Source organism: Sarcophilus harrisii, chromosome 6 (genome assembly GCF_902635505.1).
Source record: "Sarcophilus harrisii chromosome 6, mSarHar1.11, whole genome shotgun sequence".
NCBI lineage: Eukaryota > Metazoa > Chordata > Mammalia > Dasyuromorphia > Dasyuridae > Sarcophilus > Sarcophilus harrisii.
The window spans coordinates 201,704,479-201,717,609 of record NC_045431.1 but is presented as its reverse complement, the minus strand read 5'-3'; the positions used below and the strand labels follow the sequence as shown (position 1 = coordinate 201,717,609).

General features: G+C 53.9%; 1 protein-coding gene across 4 annotated transcripts in view; it reads left to right on the top strand.

Annotated features, from left to right (window-relative positions):
* DENND5A (DENN domain containing 5A) overlaps nucleotides 1-12,910 on the top strand; it is an 86,795-nt gene extending 73,885 nt beyond the window's left edge. For all 4 annotated transcript variants that reach the window (XM_031941997.1, XM_031941996.1, XM_031941995.1 and 1 more), the window contains 11 exons: nucleotides 1,471-1,555; nucleotides 3,130-3,214; nucleotides 3,575-3,703; nucleotides 4,885-5,006; nucleotides 6,245-6,390; nucleotides 6,832-6,950; nucleotides 7,218-7,399; nucleotides 8,002-8,084; nucleotides 8,673-8,796; nucleotides 10,307-10,475; nucleotides 11,728-12,910. In XM_031941997.1, the coding sequence (XP_031797857.1) occupies nucleotides 1,471-1,555; nucleotides 3,130-3,214; nucleotides 3,575-3,703; nucleotides 4,885-5,006; nucleotides 6,245-6,390; nucleotides 6,832-6,950; nucleotides 7,218-7,399; nucleotides 8,002-8,084; nucleotides 8,673-8,796; nucleotides 10,307-10,475; nucleotides 11,728-11,911 (1,428 nt within the window). In that variant the 3' untranslated portion in view covers nucleotides 11,912-12,910. The remainder of the gene's footprint in view (nucleotides 1-1,470; nucleotides 1,556-3,129; nucleotides 3,215-3,574; nucleotides 3,704-4,884; nucleotides 5,007-6,244; nucleotides 6,391-6,831; nucleotides 6,951-7,217; nucleotides 7,400-8,001; nucleotides 8,085-8,672; nucleotides 8,797-10,306; nucleotides 10,476-11,727) is intronic.
* Nucleotides 12,911-13,131: the final 221 nt, after the last annotated feature.

Below are 13,131 nucleotides of genomic sequence, written 5' to 3'. Positions count from 1 at the left end.
TTCTCTATCACATTATGGCTGTATGACTGCTGGCAAGTAACTTGGCCTTCCATAGCTTATGCTCTGCTGACACCATCTCTGTAAACTTGGAGTCACCTCCATGCCCCTGCCAGAAATAGGAAAAAATGGGAAAGCTGTTCTTATCATTGATGACACACCACTTCTTGGTTTGCCCAATAATTTCTCATTCTCAGTTGATCTTGCTGCATTTCTGGGAGATGACTAACAAATATTATTCCCTTTTAAAAATGGGAAAAATGAGGCTGGGTTCTGGAGGCCCCCCACAGGGTCACATTGCCTAGAATTTTGTCAGAGGACCTGGCTGGCCCATCATTGGGCAGCAGAAAGTTTGAGTCTCTGCCTGCACAAGCCCTCTCCGGGGACCACTCATGGGCTGGAGGCAGTGCCCAGGACCGAACTAACACGGGCACTTTGCTTTGAGCTGGATTAGGGTTAGGTGGAAGCAGACATCCAGTCTTTTAAGTGCGTAAGTCTTGCCTCAGAATCTCATTTTCTTACCTCACAGCCTCTAGAAAGTCTGGTGAAGTCTTCCTGTTGCTAGTATGTTAAGTGGGATTACTTTATGACTAGGTAGGAATTTCAGAGCTCATGGGCTACGGGATTTATTTGCCCAAGTTGTGCTTTGGATTAGCCGAGGTGATTTATAAGGCCCCTCCCAGCTCACATTTCTTCTCTATTGAGCCCGTGATTAAGCATGAGATAAGCCTTCCAGCTACATCCTGGGAGGGAGCCCAGCCTCCACTCCCTGCATAGTTGAGCAGTCACACTCCATGGCTGCCAGAAAGAATCTTGGGTCTGTGGATAATCGCCAGGGGTGGAAACACCCTAGGAAGGAGGGAGAGAAAGAGAGAGACAGAGAGACAGAGAGACAGAGAGAGAGAGAGAGAGAGAGAGAGAGAGAGAGAGAGAGAATGAGACACATGAGACACATGAGAGAGTATGAGCACACACACACACACATATATATATATATATATATATATATATATATATATATATGTACACATACACATGGCGGGGGGGGGGTGCCCTCATACTGCACCCCACTGATCCCTTGGGTGACAGACTGGGATGGCTCACTCCCAGCTCTATCTCCTTTACCAGACTCCACGTTTCCCACCCATCCCAGGGGACTCCAGAAAGGCCTGCATAAGCCCCTCTGCTTGCTGGCCAGTTCACAGTCACAGGATTTTTAGAGCTGGAAGGGCTTCTAGTCCGATCCTGCCCAAAAGGAGCCCCCAGTATCGTGGCCCCCGCCTCCGTTTGGAAGGGCTTCCCTGGGCTCTGAGGGGAGAATGTGTGCACAGGCACACTAAGGCCAGGGCAGGAGCCTTTCTTTTGCCAGGATTGGGATTTTCTGCGTTCAGAATTCCAAAGACACCTCTGGTTCTTCTCTTGCTCTTTGTGGTTTGGAAACTAAGCACTTGTCTCCGCTCTTCCATCCTTCAGGGGAAGTCTGCCTTGTGGTCCCACTTGTTGCACTATCAGGAAAATCGGCAGAGGAAGCTGACGGCGGGAAGCTTGAGTACCTCAGGTGAGGAGGGGGGGTTTCTTCTTGGGAAGAGTCTGCTGTTTGCTAAGAACTTGAGGGTGGCTCAGACCCTCACTTCTCTGTGTCTCAGCCCTCCCCCACTTCAGTCCTATCATCATCTCCCTGAGTCATGGACAGAAACACAAGGAAGGCTGGGCCCTCGAGGGCCTTCCAGGTCCAGGCTCTGATCCCAGGGAGTCAGAATAGGGAAGTCATTCTTTCCCCAGGGCCCAGCCTGGTGCTTGTGACACAGTAGGTGCTTCATAAATGTTGATTCATTGTGTTGAACCCCTTACCTAAAAGACTCCAAATCAGCCAGACATCTATGAAATCTGTTCTGAATCATAGGATACAAGAATGAAATTCACTGGCCTTGCCTGTTTGTGTTTTCTGTAATTATGGGATAATCCTAATAATATTGGGAGAGACAGAGACAGAGAGAGATGGTATTAGTAGGCTGGTAGCTTATTGATCTAATAAATATCAGTTGGCTAGTAACAACAGCAATGATTATTATTGAACGTTAATAAGAGGAAGGGTGATAGTAGCCAAGGCCGACATTTCACCCTTTGCTTTAAAGTTACAGAATATTTCTGTCTCTTGTGAGGTATGTGGAGCAAGTTTTATTATCTTAATAGTAAGATCTGGCTTTAATCTTACTGAGGGGAAAATGTGAATCTTAGAGGGGTAGAAGAAATTGGTAGGCTCACATGGGGAGTGAAGAGAAAGTAAGGAAATATCCAGCCCAGCACTGACTTCATGGAGGGGTAGTGCCCAGAGCCTGACCTTGGAGTCTGGAAAGCCGAGCTCAAATCTGCCCTCAGACACTCACCAGCTGTGTGGTCCTGCCAAGTCACTTGATATGTTTTAGTCTCAGTTTCCTCCTGTGTAAAATGGTGATGCTGTTATCACCCCCAATCTCTCAGGGCTATTGTGAGGATTAAAGTACCATATAGCACTAGGTACCACTACCACAGCTGCTGGTGCTGTGGCTACTGTTATTATCGTTATTAATGGAGAGGAGGGGAGATACTTTATGTACATAAAAATATGAGAGAACACAAGGGGACAAAAGATTTATCATTCAGACACAGTCTATTCTAAGAGAGTTTGAGGGTGGAGAGGAATTTACCAGGGAGACAGGGGATAAGGGGAGATTTCGTGGAGAAGGTGACCCCTGAGTCAGACCCTAAAGGTGGAGAGAAATGGCAGCAGGTGGGAGGGAGAGTTCTTTGTTGGGACGAGGAGTTGCCCATTCGAGTGCTTCCCAGGTGGGTGGAAAGTTGAGTGAGATCAGGGACCGGTGGATGAGTTAAGTCCTGGAAGGATGGACAGAGAAAGGGAGATGAGAAGGACAGGTAGGGCGGAGGGGACTTGGATGCTGAGGGATTTAGTCATGCTGCACCCAAGGGGGTGAGACGGGGAGGTCTGCCCATCAGGAAGAGGCAGGAGCTGGGCAGGTGTGGTGGAGGAAAGGGCCGGTAAAACACTCAGCTGCGTTTGCAGAGTAGGTGGACAGGATGTACACGGTGAGCAGCGATGCGCTCTTCAGAGCTCCTTGGGCTTCTTGCTTTTAGGGATACTGCTGGACTCGGAGCGGAGGAAGAGTGACGCCAGCTCGGCCATGCCGCCCCTGAGGATCTCTCTCATCCAGGACATGAGGTCTGTCTGCATTCCCCAAGGGCCGGGCGCGCAGGACGTAGCGTTCTGTCCACTGCCGGGGGTCTGATGGGCCCAGTCGCCTCTTATTTTCATGAGGCTTTTATAGGGTTCTACAGGTATTTGGGAGGTTTTGTTTTGAAAATTTCTTCAATTGTGCCATAAGAGAACAGGCTTCTCTGAGACTTTGGCTTTTAGGAACAACTTTGAGCTGCCGAAGCAGGGGCCGCTTGTGGCCGCATCTCATAACCTGTAGTCCCAGAGGAGCTTGGGAGAGTGGGAAGAAGCCTCACCCGGTCACTGCTGGTAGCTGCCCCCGCCCGCCCTCGGGCGACTGCTGAACCGGGTCCCCATTCTTTCTAGGCACATCCAGAACATTGGGGAGATCAAAACGGACGTTGGCAAGGCCAGGGCCTGGGTCCGGCTGAGCATGGAGAAGAAGTTACTTTCCCGGCACCTGAAGCAGTTGCTCTCAGATCACGAGCTCACCAAGTAAGAACCTGGGTGTCCCCTCATGGAGGGAAGGCAGAAGATGGATGCACTTGGAAGGCCATGATTGAGCTCTTCTTCAGGGACCCAGCAGATTCTACTGTTGCATTGCCCTTGGGGTTTTACAATGTTCTCTCCTTTCCTTCCATATCCCATTCACAATGAATTCTCCCCCAGAATTCTTCTTCTTTTTTTTTTGCTTTGTCCATCTCTTTATTCAAATGTGTGTATTATTGACCCAACTTCCACAGGAATACTCTGTAAATCACTAGATTGATCTTTAAGAATTCAAATCAACATGGTTGAGTAGGTCTTTATAATCTAGATGAAAATTCAGTTTACCAAGTTCATATTTATAAGGCATCTGGAGTATATGGCAGTGAACATCCCATTCTTGGGAAATGAATTGTTGGAAAGGTTTTAAATTCTTGAATTTTTGGGGGTGGAGAATAAAGACTCTGGGACTTTGAAAGGCAGATTTAAAAACAGTTCTACATCTTACTTACCTAGTGACCTCCAGTGAAAGGGAACCCACTACCTCTGCTCCCAGGTACCCCCCTTGTGGCTGTCTATGGATATTTAGAAGTGTTGCCTTAGAACAAACTCAAACTTGACTTTTTTTTACAAATTCCACTATTATTGTTTTTTTTTTTTTTGGCCACTTGGGACCTAGCAGGACAAACCTAATCCCTCTTCCATGATAAAGCCCTCAAAGAAGGCAAAGGTTATGAGTGAAATTTGAAGGCGGCCTAGGCTGTTGAGGGTGAGGAGTATGGAGTCTGTTGCATGATGGTTGGTAGAAGGAACTAGGGGTATCAAAAGATCTTCCCAGCTCAGAAAGTGGGGCCACATCTGAGAAGGAGAAATGTAATACAGAGAAATGTGAAGTCTTCCGCTTGAGCTCAAAAACCCACCAAGTTCTTCAGTTATGAGATGGTGGAGACACTGCTTGACAACGTCTCATCTGAAAAAGAGTGGAGGGATTGAGGTGGCCCAGAAGGGCAGCACCGGTCAACGTGGATGGCTGGTGGCGTCTCCAGGACCAGGGAGACAGTGGCTCTGCGTGTTCTTCCTTGGGTCTCCTGGGATACTGTGTCCGGGTCTGGGGATCGCATCATCCTTCCTCCTTCAGCTTGACCAGACCTTGGGCTCCTTGAGGCTCATGTGTGGTCTTTCCTTGGCAGGAAGCTGTACAAGCGCTATGCTTTCCTGCGCTGCGACGACGAGAAGGAGCAGTTCCTCTATCACCTCCTGTCCTTCAACGCTGTGGACTACTTCTGCTTTACCAACGTCTTCACGACAATCAGTGAGCAGCAGCCCCCCCCTCCGCTCTGCTTCCTGGGAGATCTTGTGGAGACGTCTCTCTCAGCCTCTTTTCTCCTTTTTCTGAGACAGCCCATGTCCTGTTGCCTTTTACTTTGTGTTGATGTGTGTGTATGTGTGATGACTGTGTAGGTGTGCGCTGAAGTGCATGCGCGTGTGCTCGTGTAAGTTCGTGTGCCCGTGTGAGCCCGTGTGTGGGTGTGTGTGTGCATATGTTGTGAGGTGTATGCATATTTGCCATTTCTGGATGGGAGGGAACAGCTGTTTGACCCTGATGCTGTTTGGCTCGACCTCGGTCCAGGGTGGGGAGCATAACCCCCTGGGTCAGCGTGTGGCCAGGATGGCCCGAATTGTTTCACCAAGTAGTTCAGGTCACTGTCCCTATTAGTACCTGCCTGGAGGCACTTAAAGACTCGGGACAGAGAAGGCAGCATGGGGCAGGGCCCTCCCACTCTGCAGAAAAGTGTCCTGTGGCCCTGGCTTCTCCAAGGAAGGCTGGGGCGGGAGGGGAATGATTGCTCCCCGACGGGATATTGTGAAGGAGGCAGGGCAGAATTGAGTTCTACTCGGTTCTTGTTCTGTAAAAGGAACAGGATGTTCTGAGGACGGAATGAGATGATGAGAGAATATTTTGAAACCCAAGTTCTGAGTCAGGTGAAGAATAGTAAAAGCATTATTCATATCATTTGAGGATTAGATCATCCACTGACTTCTGAAACTCAAAGTAGGTATCTGAATCCTAAAATCTGCAGGCTCTGGAGGCAGACGCTAGCAAATGGATTTTTGACCTAGAGCCTGAGCTGAGAGAGAGAGAACAACACCTGTATATACACACATAAAATATATGCACATACATAATATAGTTCTTCATTGTATTGAAGTTGTTCCCAAGAGGATGGCTCCTTGGCTCCTCAGTTCTGGGTTTGGGCCATTGTAGCTGAGGCCTCCCACACCCCAAGAACCACTGGTGGGCTCTTTGCTTTCCCTTCCTACTCAGCCATGTGGGTGGGGACCCCCGGGGGCAGCTGGGAGGGGCCAGGTCACTGGGGGAGGCAGGCAGGAGGGATGAAGGGCTTTCCCACACAGGAACAGTGATATAAAAGCAGGCCCTCTCCCCATCATCATTGGGGATGGGCGGGCAGCAGCTTGTAGCAGGGGCCTGAGGGTCGCTGGGCCTTCCTTCAGCCTGGCCTCAAGCGTCCCTGTGGCTTCTCCCCGCAGTGATCCCGTACCACATCCTGATTGTCCCCAGCAAGAAGTTGGGCGGCTCCATGTTCACGGCCAACCCTTGGATCTGCATCTCAGGAGAGCTGGGGGAGACGCAGATCCTACAGGTCCCCAGGAACGTGCTGGAGATGACCTTTGAGGTATGTTCTTGCCCAGGGGAGCTCAAGGCCTCAGGTTCTCTACTCTGGCCCTCTCCTTTCACAGGGAGGTCGGGGAACGGCAGCCTCTGCTGGGCTCCGCCAGTGTGTGGCTCTTTATAAAGTCGCCTGTGGAGACCCGGCCACGCGCTTCTGCCCCGCGCAGCCACTGACTCTTCCCCCAGCACCTCCCCACCCCCACAAGCCCCCTTAGGAGATTGAGAGAAAACCGTCCCCCTCAGCTGGTGATTCTAAAAGTTCATTTCTGTCTAGTTGCGGGGGGGGGGGGGGGGGGGGGGGGAGGGGCGGGGGGAGGGGGAGAGGCTCAAGTCCTTGCTAAAGGTGCCCTGGAACCGCGTGGGGCCTGGTGGGAGCTCGGTCAGGGAAGCCTCCGTCCCCTGGTCTGTTGCATCGCTGACTCCCTTTCTCGTTTGGGCTCGGCAGTACCAGAACCTGGGCAAGCTCACCACGGTCCAGATCGGCCATGATAACTCGGGGCTGTACGCCAAGTGGCTGGTGGAGCACGTGATGGTCAGGAACGAGATCACGGGACACACATACAAGTGAGCGAGGGCCCGCTAAACCCGAGGGGGAGGGCGGCCTGGGGACACGGGTCCTGCCTGTCCTCCCTCACAATCAGGGAACGCTGACATTCACTCGCTTGCCCCACTAGAGTATCCTGAGGGAAGTGGTTGTGGGCCTTAAGTCACCGCTGTTATTCTCCAGGACAAGGGAAGGAGCCGGGCCCCAGCGTGCCCGGGCCTCTGTGTGTGGGGGTGTGTGTGGGGACGTCTCCTTGTGACTCCCGCCCCTTGTGACTGTGTCCCCAGGTTCCCCTGTGGCCGGTGGCTGGGGAAGGGCATGGACGATGGCAGCCTGGAGAGGGTCCTGGTTGGGGAGCTGCTGACCTCTCACCCCGAAGCTGACGAGAGGCAGTGCCGAACGCCGCCCCTGCAGCAGTCTCCCAGCATGATCCGGAGGCTGGTCACCATCTCCCCCAGTAACAAGCCCAGTGAGTTGGAGGGCGGGCTCTGGCCCTAGCAGGGGGTCAGCACAAGGCACTGTGCCTTTCCCTGTGGGCAGCCTGCCCGCAGAGGGTCTGCAGTCCTGGTCTGCAGCCCTCCCCCTCTCCCAGTAGGGATCGGAGCCCCAGAGCTGCTTTCCCTCCTTCCCAGACAATCCCTGAGTTTCCTTCTCTCAGCCTTCAGTGTAAACACTTTTTATCCTTTTACTGAGGGTGGATGGTGAGCTCTCTGGCCAAAGGCCTTGAAGAGGAGGGCTCAGATTTCTGGGTGATTGAAGGGAACTCTGCACAGAGGCGGTGGGATGGCTTCCTTGATCTCCTCTACTTCCTTTGGGCCCCACCTGCCAGGCTGCAGACTGACGGGCAGCTCCTTGTCTTTAGCCCTGTTCTGGCCCATGGCCGCGGCTTAGCTGGCCCTTTTCACCTGTGGGCTGCGTTGCAGGACCTTCTCCCCTTCGTGCAAGTTCTGACTTCCCTTGGATCTGGTGCCTTTGTCTTAGACAGCAGGGGCCCTGGCCCTCTGCTGGGGGGAGTGGGAATAAAGGGGGATGGCAAAGGAGGAACCTTGGGTTTGCTTCTGTCTCATGCAGAGTTAAACACGGGGCAGATCCAGGAGTCCATTGGGGAGGCCGTCAATGGCATTGTCAAGCACTTCCATAAGCCAGAGAAAGAGGTGAGACCTCCCTGCAGGAGCCTGGAAACCACAGGAGCAGAACTGTGGGAACCCCGGGACCAGGGCAGGAGGAGGGAGGGGGAGCAGCTGAGGTTAGAGGCCTGTCTTTGCCGGCCTGGGCCAAGGGCCTTCACCTGAAGGTGCCTCCTTTCCTGAGCCTCCATTCCCCTCATCTATAAAACTTGACGCACCACACGTGTTTCCCCCACCATGTAGCTCTGGGGAGGCTTACGTGGGTCATAGTGAGACTCTGCCATGGAAGAGGTTACTATTGCTTGTGCTGGCGCAGCTCACATTGGGGGATGGGCCACTGGGGAGGAGAGGTCCTCAGAGAAGGAGACTGCAGAGTCTCAGGAGCCACGCCATCCACTTACCCACTCTGGCTCTCCCTCTTTGCCCACCTAGAAGTTCATTCCCTCCCCGGCCCTCCCTGTGTCACGGCCTTGTGGTCTGGAGGCCGCTATAAGCTTAGGGGGGCCCTGGGCCCTGCTGCTCTTGCTGGGGTGGCCCCCAACTGCCCAGTCTCACTGAGGCTCCCCAAGAGGACGAGGCACTCCTAGAACCCAGAGCTTTGTGATTACTTCGCAGCGTGGCAGCCTGACGCTCCTGCTCTGTGGCGAGTGTGGCCTGGTATCTGCCCTGGAGCAAGTTTTTCAGCATGGATTTAAATCTCCCCGGCTCTTCAAGAACGTCTTCATCTGGGATTTTCTGGGTGAGTGGTGGGGAGGAGTGAGAGCAGGGGGAAGGGGATGGGGAGTCACTGCCTCCCCACAGAACCCCTCCCACTCAGCCAGTGCCGGCCTCAGTTGGGGTATTGTGGGCTCCAGAGGCTAGAACTGGTGTCATGTATCTCCCCCAAATCCAGAAGTGAGGGTGATTTAGGGAGAAGTGGGGAAAAAGGGCGATTACTGGGAGGCAGCCTTGGCTTAGTGTCAGGCAGAAGTTCTTAACAATTGGACGTATTTTGTCGTGAAACAGGCAGCTAAGAAGGTAGTGAGTTCCTTGTCACTGGAAATGTTCAAGTGTTGGGCAGGTTGTAGAGAAGAGTCTTAATGGTAATGTCTAGACTAAGTGTCTTCTGAGGCTCCTCCGTGGCTGGGATTGTGAGGCCACGGGATGGGGTCCTCGGCCCCTGCACTGACCCTAACTCCTAGGGGCCCGCTGGTGTCTGAGGCAGGACAGTAGGTGTAGGTGGGGTCCCCCATGAAGATGGAGCAGCTGCAAGAATACCCTGGCCTCCATTTAATTGGACACTTGTGTCTCGGGGTGTGTGTCTGCATAGGAAAGGGGCCGGGGCTTTGGTGTCTGGTCTTTATTCTCTTCCTTATTCTTACATGAATTGGGCTCATCAGAAGTACATTAGAAGATCCTGGAAGTCAGGGTTTTCTCCTGGAGGTTTGTAGCCCCAGGACCTGGCAGAGTTCCCTCAGGCTGAGAGTTGCTAGGAGGCCTGGGAACTGGCCCCCTCCCTCCCAGGGGTCCTGTTGGGGCAGGAGGTACCCTTCTTGGCCTGCACATAATCGGTGTTGGTGCTTTTATTGGACTGAAAAAGCAGCATTTTTATTTAACTCAGTTCTTCCCCCTCTTCTTCTTTCCACCAAACGGGGTCAGAGGTTTGGCCTGGGCACCTGAAGGCCGGGGATCTAGAGTCCCTCACCACATCCCTGTCCCTCGGTGATCCTGGACACCTTCCCTCTCTTCCCTGGGCCTCAATTCCTCTGCTGGAAAATGAGGGGCTGGGACTTCGTGAGCTCCAAAGGCCAAGAGAACTCCGATGCTGACATTTTATTGCTGCTGTGCTTCTTTTAAATAGAGAATGTTTCCTTAACTTTGAAAGTTAAGAGCAGGAGAGCCCAAGTATCTGAAGTCAGTTAAATAGAATTATTACCCACTAACTGTGACTTTGTCCAGCTGTTCAGAGAGCTGCTGAGGGGTGTCAGCCCTGGAGAACCATCGCTGTCCTCAAGGAGCTCACCTTCTGCTTGGGTGGGACGGTGCCCGGTAACTGCAAAGCATCCACAGTCAGCGCACGAGGGCAAGGGGCGGCCATTGTTTTTGAGTCAGCTCTGGGCCATGTTCAGTCAGGGGCACGGTGCTCAGGGACCGGGTGGAGGAAGGGACAGGACAGAGCAGGCTGGTGGCATCTGACAGGGTGTCCCGGGGATGTCCCGAACCCGAGGGATGTCTGTGCTGAGGTCAGATCCCTCTCCTTCTCTCTAAAGAAAAAGCACAAACCTACTACGAGACCCTCGACCAGAGTGACCTCGTACCTGAGGAGAACTGGCAGACGAGGGCCCGAAACTTCTGCCGCTTTGTCACCGCCATCAACAACACCCCCCGCAACATCGGCAAAGATGGCAAGTTCCAGATGCTGGTGTGTCTGGGAGCCAGGTACGCCTTTGCCCAGCTGTGGGTGGCCCTCTCCCGCCCTGGGCCGCATCCTGGAAGCTCTGGGCCTGTGGGCCAAGCTCAGACTTGCGCAGCTCAGCGGTCGGGCCCTGGGACCTCGGGCTGGGAAAGTGCTCCTGCCAGCGTGCCTTTGGGTCATGGGTTCTGGCCGCCTCTGAGCCAGCTTGCCACGGTGCCACCTTATCCCCATGGGCAACGCCTCTGCCATAGGGCGGGGGGAGGGCAGAGTGCACAAGGCGGTCGGCTCAGGAGTGCCTTCCCCCGGCGGGCTTTCCCTGGCTCTGCGGCCCTCCCTAAGGAAACCATCCACAGAGCTGGGGGCCAGCCTCCTCTGCCAGGTGGCAGGTGCCCGTCAGGCACACAGCTGGGGCTCTCTCAGCCCCTCCCACTTTCTTTTTCCCGGTTCAATGTGCCCGTCGTCATCCTCCATTATTTCCTGTGAGTTGTGGTTCTTACACTTTGGCCTCCTAGCCGACGCCTCCACCCCGGCTTTGGCACCTGGTACTGCTGATTTGAGACTGTGGGGTTCCAGGATGTGCAGCCCTTGAGGGCCCCTAGAAGACCATTTGTCTCTAAGAAAAATGCTGCGGGGAGCAGCTTGGGGCCCCTGGGAACCTGGGGCTTCCCAGGTCCTGTCCTGTCGTGGCTGCTTTTCACGAGGTAGTCGGGGCTAAGGGCTTACCCAGAGTCACTCATGCCCGGCGCTCTGTGCGCCGCCCCCTCCTGCTGTGCTTTCCAGCTTCATCCTGCTTCCTGTTCTGCAGCACAAGCAGCCATGGGCTCCTCTTGTTGGGGTCCGAGTGAGTGAGGGCCTCGTCCCCTTCCCTCCGTCTCCTGTGTGGGAGGCTCAGGCTTCGTTATTCCAGGGGTCTCTGCTGAGCCTGGGGACAGATCACAGCCCATTTGTGTCTGAGAACCCTCCCTTCCCGAAAGCTCCTTGCTCTGGTTGGCGAACCCATTTCCTTGTCCGCTGAGAGACGCCGTGGCTGCGCCTTTCTTTTAGGCTTTTCCAGCCCGATGGGTCTGGGTGGGAGACTTGGTGTTTTCCATTAACGTGGCCTTGCAAATAAGCTCCCAGGAGCCCTCCGAACAAAAACCCAGCCCCGGACCAGCCCCCCTTCTGGGGGCTTTCATCCTGTTCTCAGGAAGTCCCTGCCCGCGGGAGGCTCTGCTGAGGCTCTAATCCGTTCCTTGTCTCCCTCTCTCTTTTTCCATGCTTGCCCTGGGCGGACAGAGATCACCTCTTGCACCACTGGATTGCCCTGCTGGCCGACTGTCCGATCACAGCACAGATGTATGAAGATGTGGCGCTCCTCAAGGACCACACGCTTGTGAATTCCTTGATCCGGGTCCTGCAGACTTTGCAGGAGTTCAATATCACACTGGAGACGTCCCTGGTCAAAGGGATAGACATCTGACCCCGTTCTGGGGCGAGGGGTCATCGTGGGAGCCTCGGGAGTGCCGGGGCCCAGCCCCAGGGACCCTGACCGGGCATGGCCTCCCCCAGAGGCTGGGGAACCCGCAGAGAACTCGGACTTTGCATCCCCACAGAGACTCCGGGCCTAGTGCAGGAAACGGATAGGAGGTGTACACTCGATGTAAAAAGAAAAAAAAAGAGGATTTTGGAATAAATAATCTATTTTAGAGTCTATTTGCAGAATTGCTTTCACACTTTCATGTGAAAGAGAGTGAGGGAAAAGATGAGTCTTGAGCAGCTTATTTTCAAGCTGTGGTATTTTCCATACGTCCGGTGACCCTTTCGGTGTCCTTGGAACTCGGTCTTCAGCGGGCCTCTGGGCCTGAGAACTCAGCGGCCGCGTCCCACAGTTGGTGTCTGTGAGAACGTTTGCCTTCTGGTCCCGGCTGGTGGCAGGCTGGGCAAGACCCTGGCCACGTGAAGGCCTCATTTCTTCATCTGTCCAGGGAGTGGCTGGACCAAGCGACCCCCAGGTCCTCCAGCCCCTCCTCCCGTGACTCTTCTCCACTCGCCGCAGCACCACCCAGGGCTTGGAGGGAGTGGGCTGGGCAAGGCCCTGGCCCCAGCCGGGCTTCGCTCCGAGTCCCCTCCGCCCTCGTCCTTTCCTTTTGGTTGTCAGTATTATTTGAGGAGGAAGGAATGCCCCAGGCTCTGGGGCAGAGCATGGAGCTGGCCTGCGTGGCGCCTGCTCAGGAGGAAGCTCAGCATGGTTTGGACCGCTGCGTCATGGTCTCTAGTTTTTCATTTTATTTATTTAACCTTCCATTGTGTGTTTTGTAAATTGTCTTATTTTTTTTTTTTTTTTTTTGGAGAGGAAGGCCTCTTCCAGTCTAACCGCTCTGTTAGTGTTTCTTAGCGGCTGTGCCATTTCTGTTGTTTTGGGCAGTTTTAGAAACCAGTGGTCATACAGCCCACATAAATAAAACACCTGGAAATGAAATGTGCCTGGAGCCTGTTGGAAGGGGAGCGAGGGAGCGGGCGGCGCTGCGAGAGGCCGGGATCTGCTCTCCCCCCTTGCTGCTCAGGGCAGTTCCAGAGCCACAGCCCTAGGCCCGGGGAGTCGGCTGGATGGAGCTGGGCTTTGAGGGAGCAGATCCCAGCTCTGGCGTGGCTGAAGTGGGCAGCTCATCTTTAAAACATAGATAATAAATTTAGCATCAC